Source organism: Heloderma suspectum, chromosome 6, assembly GCF_057233095.1.
Source record: "Heloderma suspectum isolate Gila_16-S chromosome 6, 16-S_ref, whole genome shotgun sequence".
Lineage (NCBI taxonomy): Eukaryota > Metazoa > Chordata > Lepidosauria > Squamata > Helodermatidae > Heloderma > Heloderma suspectum.
This window is the reverse complement of record NC_139463.1, coordinates 118,961,401-118,972,048: the sequence shown is the minus strand read 5'-3', so window position 1 is coordinate 118,972,048 and position 10,648 is coordinate 118,961,401. Positions and strand designations below refer to the sequence as shown.

The 10,648-nt window shown below is 44.6% G+C and overlaps 1 protein-coding gene across 1 annotated transcript; it reads right to left on the bottom strand.

The window, feature by feature from the left end:
- Positions 1–769: 769 nt before the first annotated feature.
- Positions 770–6,616, bottom strand: LOC146342856 (vomeronasal type-2 receptor 26-like). Its single transcript, XM_084808041.1, has 3 exons — positions 6,351–6,616; positions 2,933–3,224; positions 770–1,908 (listed from the first exon to the last, which is right to left on the bottom strand). Exons 1-3 carry the CDS (start codon positions 6,614–6,616, stop codon positions 892–894), a joined length of 1,575 nt encoding a protein of 524 aa, XP_084664167.1. The 3' UTR covers positions 770–891.
- Positions 6,617–10,648: the final 4,032 nt, after the last annotated feature.

Sequence of the window (10,648 nt, the reverse complement as noted above, 5' to 3'; positions counted from 1 at the left end):
CCCCCATGCCTTTTCTTCCTTTAATGTGAATGCGGCTATGGCCAATAGAGAGCCTAATCACCGATGACAGAATCAAATTAGCTGGCAAAGGATATTTCTGCATCTGGCTCCCAGTTTACATATCCTCAAAATGGTGTGCCTGCCGACAATATGAAATACCATAGGATTCACACCTGGTTGTAGCTCCTATGCCAACTAATCATGTCCTCATTAATGATGAATTCTTTTCCGTCAAGAGCATTCGGATCTACTCATCCAACATTCACTTTCAGGAAGGACTTGTTTGGAAATGTAACCAAGTTAATTATATCAAATCCACCAGCTATTTCCCTGTTATCATTCAAAGACACTATTTCTCCAGCAGAGTTGTTAAATGAAATGCCTTGAAGAAATGCATGGAGCTAGTTGAAATAGAAAAAAGAAAACTAAACCATATTAAAATCTGCACACTGAAAATTAATCATATTGCCTTCTCTGGATAATATGGTGTTCCATCCAGACTTAATTATGGATAGAGTAGATCAACTGAATTCAATGGGACAGAACAGGGAAGAATAGTTTGTACTATTGATTTCACTGGGTCTACACTAAACGTTACTAAAGCTGGATCCCACCCATTGTTTTATGCAGTTTGATCTAACCAGGTTTGACCCTAAAACAATATTTCTTCAGTGAAAGACATGGAAATTCACCGCTTCCGCAACAGAAATAAGAACTCATAAATCTTTGTGAAGGATTTAACATCTATAACACCGTTCACCAATGTTTTGGAGAAGTGTTGGTTTAATAGTGTTTTTTTATAGTGACCAATATATCTAAAAATATCTCTAAGCCGTTTAAAAGGAAACATTTGAATGTGTTAAATACATCGGAATGATTATAAAATCATTTCTATAAATCATACACACACACGCACACACACATGTGCGCGCACACACACACACACTTAAACCAAATACTCAATATACAATAATTAGAGGCAGTCTTAGTTTGTGCTAATGTAGTCATGGAAATAATGCTATTAAATTGCAGAGACTTTACCTGCATTGGTTGCAAATGTTGAAGTTCATCTTTTATTCCACCCACCATGGCTCTGTATTTGGATCTAGTTGAATGAAAGGCCGATAAAGCATGTGACACGGCATAGACAGCATTATAAATGCTGTAGCTGTGGCCAGTCATGTGTATTCCAAAAAAAGGCCCAGGAAGGCTCTCCAGCCTCTCCTCCCCAGTACATCTTCCAGAAACCTTGTATGGCAACCTGGGATCTGGAGCCGAACATTGAAAAGATTGCTCCCAGAACTCCTCGAGAAAATCGTCTGCTTTTGTCCAATCAGGGATTAGGGTCTGAAGATATTTCTGGAACCCAATTGGCTCATTGGATTGAATTGAGAAGGCAATGGCACCTTGGAACACTTGCAAATCAGATTCCCGCCTTCTGCCTCCTAGGATAAAATCAATTTGCGTGGTTATAATCCACACCTTTCCAACAAGTGTATTTTCCTTATGTTTGGCAATTCCTATGCCATCTGTAAAAAACCACACATACGTAAATGTAAAAGTTTCACCATAGATGATAAATATTCTGGATTTCCTAAAATTGATGAGTTGATACATATTATGGGCCACATCATTCGCTATATTTACAGAATTCAAACGCTCTTGTCTGGGGATCCATTCTGTGAAGTCTGAACAGAGTCCATTTTGGGACAGCAGAGGCTCCAGGGCCTGCAAGAAACGTTCTCCTTGATCATCACCCACCACAAAGAGCCCAACCCACATCCATCCGAAATGTTTCAGCAGGCTGATAATTCCCCTGTGCTGATGGAGTTCATTTGAGACCATGCGGTAAACGGAAGGGAGCTGCATCATCTCACTCTCTGCTAGTGCAAAGGAGCTGTAAGTGAGCTGAAAGAATTTAGAAATAACCATTACAACATACATTTGAGCAAGAAGCTAAGTTCACAACAGTTATTTTTATGTACCATTCACACTGGAAGATCAGTTCAGTTAGAATCAAAAATCCATCCACAGTATTAGGAACCACATGGAAAAGAAAAGTTATTTACTTACTTATGTATTTATTTATTTGTTGTTGTTGTTGTTGTTATATTTATGCCCTGCCTTTTTCCCAGTACTGGGACACAAGGCGGCTTACAACAATTAAAACAATTAAATTAAAAAGTTAAAATATAATTAAACAACAATACAATTAAAATTATATCAAAACAGCATTTTAAAACAGCATTAATTAATTTTAGGACAATTATATACAAGCTTTTCATCTATAAAGTCCTAAAAAAAGCCAGAAGAAAAGCGCCCCGCATTGGAATTGTGGGTTCCTGATGCTGCTCCCCAGAAAAGTGATGATGGCAAAGTATCAGCACTGGGAAGGATATTGTCCTTCAGAGCTTTATCTCATTCCCACCACGTCCCTTTGCTGTCACAACTGTTGCCGTTGCTGGCCTGGGCAGACATTTGTTTGCTTTTTCTGGTTAACAGTTGTTTTCAAGTATGTGCCATCACTGTAGAGATGGTTTCATAGGAGTGCTTAGGTGTGTGTGTGTGTGTGTGTGTGTGTGATGTAATGCAACACAATGAATATTTACAGTGGTAAATATTGATTTGAATATGCAGTTTTGGCAAGTGTTAAGGATTCTTCTGTCTGAAACGTGGGGATTGGATAATGCCATTTCTGAGAAGGAAATCTGATAAAAGTGCCAGACTCTACCCTGCCTCACTCCCCACATTCCAGTTTTCCTTTGTCCATGTTGTTCCTAGTATATCCAGTCATTTGTTCTTGTGTTAAACATTAGGCAAGACTTGCTTTTCAGGCTCATTCTTTGTAAACTCTAAAATCCATGACCAGAAAATTAGTAGACCACACGCACGATATCCATTAATGTCCCAGAACCCCCTACAGAAATCCTACCTGTGGAATCTTGTAGGGATTTAAGATGCTTGCCATGTAGAGAGAGGTATCGAAGCCAAGTGCCCCGATGATGCCTATCATTTTTTTGTGGGCATCACATTCATAGTTGGGGATGAATCTATGGAATTTGAAGAGGAGATCCAGGGTGGTACGATAGGTCATTTGGGCATCATTGTAGTTGTCATAGATATGGAATCCAAGGGTGACATTCTGTAAGATCTTAGGATTCTTGTTAATCTCATTTACAGCAAAATCCAAGGACAAGATGTCCTGGTAGAACTTTGTCACCACTCTTTAAATAAAGATGCAGTTTTTCAGTGGAGAATTCTACCACATGCAAAGTTCTTGTATCACAGTATTGGTCTGTCCTGTTACATTTTAGTTGTCTGACTGGAAGAATGCCCTTCTGTTTCTTACTCTGAAATATTACATAGCTCACTTTCTTAATTGCAAATCAGATTTCTCATGAATTGCCCCAACATCTCACTGCACCTTCCTTCCTCCCAGTTTCTGCCATTTGAGGCCTCTGCGACACACTGCCTAATGGTACAGTCAGCCCTGACCGGGACTCGACCATTTTGCTATATCATCGTCATCATACTGTAGTTGAGGAACTAAGCTGTGCCACATAGTTTTGATGCAACAGCAACCATTACCCACTTCCTGCTTTTATTGAAAATGCATTTGCTTCACACACCATTTGTATATATTTACTACAGGGGTGGGGAGCTTGTGTCCCTCCAGGGAGCTGGACTACAGCTCCCATCATCTGTGATGATTTGCCATGATGGCTGGGGCTGAGGGTAGTTGGAGTCTAATAGCAGCTGCAGGGACACAGGGATCCAACTCGTGCTTCTGTACATCAGAAATGCCTGTCAGTACGAAGGCGCCTTCCTTTAGTCATCAAATCAGATCGCCATAATTAAGAACACGTTGTTGTTGTTACTAAGAACACATGAGGCAGTCAAGATGCAGTTGTCAGTAAAAAGAGGTTATGAGAACATCATGAAAGTAGGTGCGGTCACAGTGCAGAAAAACTATTTTGAGGCCAAGCTATACAAACATGAGCTTGCATCCTAATTAACATACAAGAAAATATTAAATTCAGTGCACACAAGGAAAAAGAGAAGAAGGGGTGCATCAAGGAGAAGTCATAGTAAGCAAGCGATGCATTGTACAACCTAAATGCATTGTGGGAGCCCTATTTTTAATCCAGGACGCCAGTGGCTCATATTCTGTACAATTGTGTCACAATGAATTCTGTTCTGTATCCAGGTCTGACATGCATTTCGAAAGCCAAACTAAACAATAGGACTCAGCAGGACAGCTCCCAACTGGACCACCACATTCTTTGGCAGTAAGAGCCATCATCTGGAGAAAGCAGTGGGATCTGCACAATATCCTCACCCCCTAGCAGGAGTACTCCTGTTCAGGGTTCCAGCCAGCCAGCCTTGCTCTCTTCCAGGACAGTATAAGCTGTAAGAATCGCAAGCAAGCATTTGATTGTATTCCCCACACCCAGCCTTGCTCTCACATTCTTCTTTTCTCACACTCAACATTTCATGGCAACTGAACATGCTCAGTCCTCACTGGATTCTGTCCCACTCCCAAAATGTATGGGTTTTAAGATCCTGTATACTTCTGAAACCATTGGGGTTCTCCGTAGCACACATTTACCTCCCTGTTGCTTTTCAGTGTCCCCATTTTTACTCCATTTCTATCAGTATACATTTCTGTTCATTTATAGAGATATTTTCATTAGAGCTGTATGCAAGTGACCTATTGAAATTCTCCACCCTATTTGTGAGCAGAGAAATTGGCATGGGAGAGGGACAATTTCACCAAATTGCTCCAGGGGAAGGACAAATTCTCCAAAAAATTCTCACAGGTGGGCCTCACCTTTGGCGAAGGTTGTAACACAGCTACTTTCTCCCCCACCTCTTCCCCCCCCCGAACACTTTTGTTGTTGTTTTTAAGAACATAAGAACATAAGAAGAGCCCAGATGGATCAGACCAAGGGTCCATCTAGTCCAGCATTCTGTTCACACAGTGGCCAACCAGCTGCTGAGCAGGAACCCACAAGCAGGGCATGATCACAACAGCATCCTTCCAGCCATGTTCCCCAGCAGCTGGTGTACATAGTCCCTGCCTCTGTTACTGGAGGTAGCACATAGCCCTCAAGACTGGTAGCCATTAATAGCCTTTTCCTCCAGGAATTTGTCCAGCCCCCTTTTTAAAGCCAGTCAAGTTGGTGGCCATCACTACATCCTATGGTAGCAAAATAGTTGGAGAATTTCTCCTCCCCCTGGATAAATTTTGCTTTCTGTAGTGCAAGCAGCAACAGCAGCAACTGTGCTAGAAGGCTGGCCTCCATCTTGCATCCTTCACAAAACTCCATACCTAGCATTATTCCATGGCAAGGTGAGGTGGGAACGCAGCCAACACAAAAAACAATGGTGAAGGAAATCTGGAGAAAATTATGCAAGGTGTTTTTAACCTGGGGCTGAGGGTGCTCTCTCTCTCTCTCTCTCTCTCTCTCTCTCTCTCTCTCTCTGTGTGTGTGTGTGTGTGTGTTTCTTTCTTTTACGCACCTCTTAATTGACTTGCAGTGTCCCAGGTTGCCTGCACTTCCTGATCTGAGAAAGCCTATGGGAGGAATTACTTCATGATATCTTCACCTGGGCAGGAAGGTTGGGAATCCAGGGAGGCTACAAGCTGCCGGAGACGATTGTACAATGAAAGACAGCACACCCATGCACACTCATCAGCCACCTCATAGTTAAGGTAAAGCATACCAACCCTGAACCAAACCCAATATGTCTCCAAAATGTCATGTCCTTGGAATTTCTTTACAAAAGCAATTTCTTTTCTGTCACATTTAATAAGAGTTGTTGGGAAATATGGGGGATAATTTTTTGGCAGAGCAGCACTAATTGTCAGACCAATCCAAGGTCATTGTCCACTGTCATCTACCTTGGTGTGTAATGTCAGAAAATGTTGGGATATATATACCCCTCCCACTCTGATTTTTCTTGATTTCAACATGTTTTGGAACTACTGTAAGATATGGCTTTCATGTATATCTTCTTCTACACCAAAAACCTCATACTCAGTTCTTCACACTCTGCAAATTCTTACACCATGCCCTGATCCAAATCAAATGCATGAACAGGAAACACTAAGTGCCCCCACCCCAAAACAGACCTGCATACATGCACATCAGAATGAGATCTCTCATGGGGAGAGGCAGATGCCATGTATAAGCAGGGTAGAATACAAGCAAGTGTAAACCATTGAAAATGAAGGTACAGGAGCAATGCCTACGTTCCCTAAGCATTACTTGGTATTTATCATACTTTGGGGTTATGAACTGGCCAAATTCACATGATGCAGGGAGGATAAAATAAGAATTCCTTACACTCTAAATTCAGAGAACTGCTGCCAAGGAAGTTCCTTGAAAGTAAATTCTGGGGAATAGGAAGTGATCTGAGAAACCATCCCACCAATAGTGAAGTCTCCCGACTGATACGACTCATATGGAACGGGGGCAGGATCAATTGTGGGGCAATTCATTGTATCCACTTCACGCACCCAGTGGAGAAGAAGAAGCAATAACAGTAAGACGGACAGCCCAGTATCCTGGTGGTAAAGCTTCTCTCCGGATGCAAACCCTCCCGCATCCATCTAGAGCCTATGCTTGGCTTCAGGAGGCTGCCTTGGCTGGCAACTGACTTTGCCAATATACTTCCTAGAAGGAGACGTCTCCGCCTTCTCCGTCTGATGAGAAGTTTTCTTTGCTCCTTAGTGGGACAAAAAGCAGATGGGTTTCAGATTTCCATATTAAGGAAATGAGCAGCAATTTCTGGCCATAAAATGAAGTCATCACCTTGACTAATGCCATCATGTGCTGCTACCTGCTGAAATGAAGCCCGTGTTTCACTTCCAATTTTAAAAAAGGAGTTGGGAGTCAAAGTCTATAAGATTGATAATAAATGAGGGGCCCTTATATCTAGGGATGAGTGACAGTGATGTACAAAAGTCCCTTACCTTTGACAAAATTTGCTTCATGGTGGGGGGGAGGCGCCCCGTTCCTCCCCCCTGAAATTCTGGTGGGGGGGAGGCACCCCATCCCTCCCGCTGCGAATCCTGGCCAGCCAGGAACGCAAATGGCAGTGTCCCTGCAGTCAGCCGTGATAGGCTATGTAAATGTTTATGAAGCCTATCACGGCTGAGTAGGGATGGCGGAGAATTTCTCCCCGAAACTTCGGGGGGCCGAGCGCCAACGTGTTCGGCCCCCCGAACAAGTTTCGGGGAGAAATCCTCCGAACCCCCCCCACCCCCCGCCCCCCACCCCCGGGACAGGACTTACCTTCACCGAATGTCCCTCCCGGTGGCGGGTCCGGCCGGCGGTTCGGCGGGTGTTGAAGCGGGGCGGGAGCGGCAGCCGGTCTTTTGACCGGCTGCTGCTGCCGCCATTGCAATCAAAGAAAAAAAAAAAACGCCCCCTGATAGGCTACGTGACAATTCACGTAGCCTATCACGGCTAGATTTGCAAAGTCAGCTGTGATAGGCTACGTCAATTGTCGCGTAGCCTATCACGGGTTACTTTAAAAAAAAAAAAAAGTGCGTACGGATAATGGCGGCCCCCATAGGGAGCTGCCATTCCCGTTCCTTATTTGGTCGCTGTAGTCTACGTAAATGTTTACGTAGACTACGGCGAAAATAAGGGCAACGCTATTTGCGTTGCCCTTATTTTCGCCGTAGTCTACGTAAACATTTACGTAGACTACAGCGACTAAATAAGGAACGCAAATGGCGGCTCCCTATGGGGGCTGCCATTAGCGTACGCGCATTTTTTTTTTTTAAGTCACCCGTGATAGGCTACGTGACGATTGACGTAGCCTATCACGGCTGACTTTGCAGATCTAGCCGTGATAGGCTACGTGAATCATCACGTAGCCTATCAGGGGGCGTTTTTTTTTTTTTTTAACTTTCGCGTTTGCGGCCGGGCGAGGCGGGAAGCCTCCTCCCCGGCCTGAATTTTGGCCGGGGCGAGGCGGGAAGCCTCCCCCCCGGCCTGAATTTCAGCCGGGACGAGGCGGGAAGCCTCCCCCCCCGGCCTGTACTTCGCAGGGGGACCAGCGAAGCGCCTCCCCCCCACTACGAACGTCCTTCGACGACAGGTAAGGGACTTTCGTCCACCTCTACGGCTGAGTGAAAAAAACAAATGGCGGCAGCGGCAGCTGGTCGGAAGACCGGCCCCCACAGCCGCCGCTGCCGAACCGCCGCTGAACCGCCGCCGAACCGCCGCCCGAGCCGCTGCCGCCAGGGAGATTCGCCAAAGGTAAGTCCCGTCCCAGGTTGGGGTGGGGGGGCAGACCGTTTCGCCATCGATTTCAGGGGGCCGAATGAGCTGGCATTCGGCCTCCCCAAGATTCGTGGCAAAATTATCTGACATTTCCCCCAAAGGCTAAAGTGTGAAAATGCACATTTTGGGGAGATGTGTGCATTTGGGGAAACATTCCAAATTTGTGCAAGTGTGAACTTGTGCAAATTTGGAAACAAAAGAAAACTACTGCATTGCTGACGAGACATCCGAATGAAAGGCATCTGGTGATCTGTGAAACACAGACAGAATGGATTTTACACGATCTGTACATCCCTAGTGTTGTTATCATGAAGGTTTCTACGACTAGAGATATGTCCAGTCCACTCTGGCCCCCTTCCTGAAAGCTGACAGACTCAGTGTACTCTGTAATTTCTTAGAGACGATTCAGACACTCTACAGGTCAATTGGAGAGTTACTCCTGGCCTCTTCACTCCACCACCCAGTTCTTTAAGTGTAACCTGTGTGGAAATGCCTGTATGCAAACCAAACAAGCATATGTTTTCCCTCCCCCCGCCGCCGCTTTGGTAAAGACTGAGACCCATTTTCTTTCAGTGATATCAACCTCAATTGAAAAACTGTGAATGTTTAGTAAAACCTGGAGGGCATCACTTTGTGTGTTTAAATGTTGTACGTTGTGTCTAGACTGGGTCATGGTGGTGGTATGTGTGTGTTCATTCCCGCTTATATGTTTGCAGTCTCACTATGGCAGATTTTGAGAATCCCTGCCTTGGAGGGGGAAAAAAAATGCTACTACTATCTTTTACATGTGGGATGATGTACTATCGATGATGTGGGACATCATGTTTTGGGATGAGGGAAGGATCAGGCTATTTACACTTAGGGCACAACATTGTGTGCATGACTAAAGTCTGATTTCCTGAGAAGGGTGCTTTTTAAAGTAAATTTGAAAAGATGATTTCCACTTGACTCCCCACACAGTAATACATGGTGGAATCATTGGGCTTCTGGCCACCCAGTCATGGGATCATTTCGCTTTTTGAGACATCCCCTGTGATGGTGATATAACTTTTGAAAGTATAGATAAAAGAAGTGCTGCTATCACTGATGAATTGTCCTCAGGGGGCCATACCTGCATAAGGGTCATGCCTGCATACCTGATCTGTGCCTGTGACTTAATCTCCAAATTCTTATTCTGACAAGTCGGTTACCCACGAACATAGTTCGCAGAGAAAAATCAAATATGATGAAAGGTTTAACTTACCTAACCACATTCGAAATGGTACATCTTTTATCTTTTCAAAACTTCCTTAAAAGCAAAGTTCTTGCTGTAATCTCCAGGATGGCCCCTGGAACGTTCTCGTTCTGGTTCATCGATGACTTGAATCTTGAGGTTTGCCATTGACAGCACATGGCTCATGGCAACAAAGACTTGTCCAGGGAAGTGGACAGGTGTAGGGAAACAGATGCCAAATTGGTTTGCCTGGCTGCAACATGTGCCATGCCAGGGCCCCATCCAGCCTCACCGTGAAAGTGCAGCAAAGGGTAAACTGAAGGGTGGCCATAACTCTCCATGCAGGAGATCTCGCGGCACTGTCAACCTTTAGGGTATACCATCAGACAACTATCAGCCAGAGGAAAGCTGTTTGAGGTAACCAACACAGCAGTGGGGAATGTTATAGCATCCACAGTGCTCATCAGTCTGCAGTCATGATGGAAGCACAGCGAGGTGTCCTTTGGTGCACGACTAGCAGCAAGTGCGGCTGTGTTCTCATGCTCAAGGGTTCCTCTTTATTGATGATACTCCTTAGCAGATGGGTTAACATTTAGTAGCAGGACGGTGAGTGACTCCAGCAAGGTGCCGTCTAGTATGTTCTCCACTTGCTCAAGGGATGCCATTGTGGCCTCGTTGGTATCAAGAATGTTTCCCTATAGGTGGTGGCAGTGCTTGGGAGGGGAGATCGCCATCACCTGCACACTTGAAAGGCTAGGTGTAAAGTTCTGGTTTATTTTTCTCTTGCATTTCCTTTCCTTTCTCAAAAGAGAACGGATGTAAAGATATGAAAAACAAACAGACAAAGAAAAACAAATAAACCCTGCATTCAGGCTGAGGAAGCTGTGCTTCCTGGGAGGAACCAGGGAGTGTTTGAGAGTGTCAGGGTTCCCCTTATGAGCAAGACCACACGAGCAACCCCTTAAGGATTTCCTGTCTCCTTAAGAGTCCCACTTTCCTTCTTTTAACTTCCCCTTCCCAGGAACATGGGGTTTGGGTTGTAGAAGTGGGGTGATGGACACTATAGACACAGGGTTGAACCCCAACAAGCAAACCATCTCAACTAAAGTTATTTACACAGTAGAGCTGAGTGATA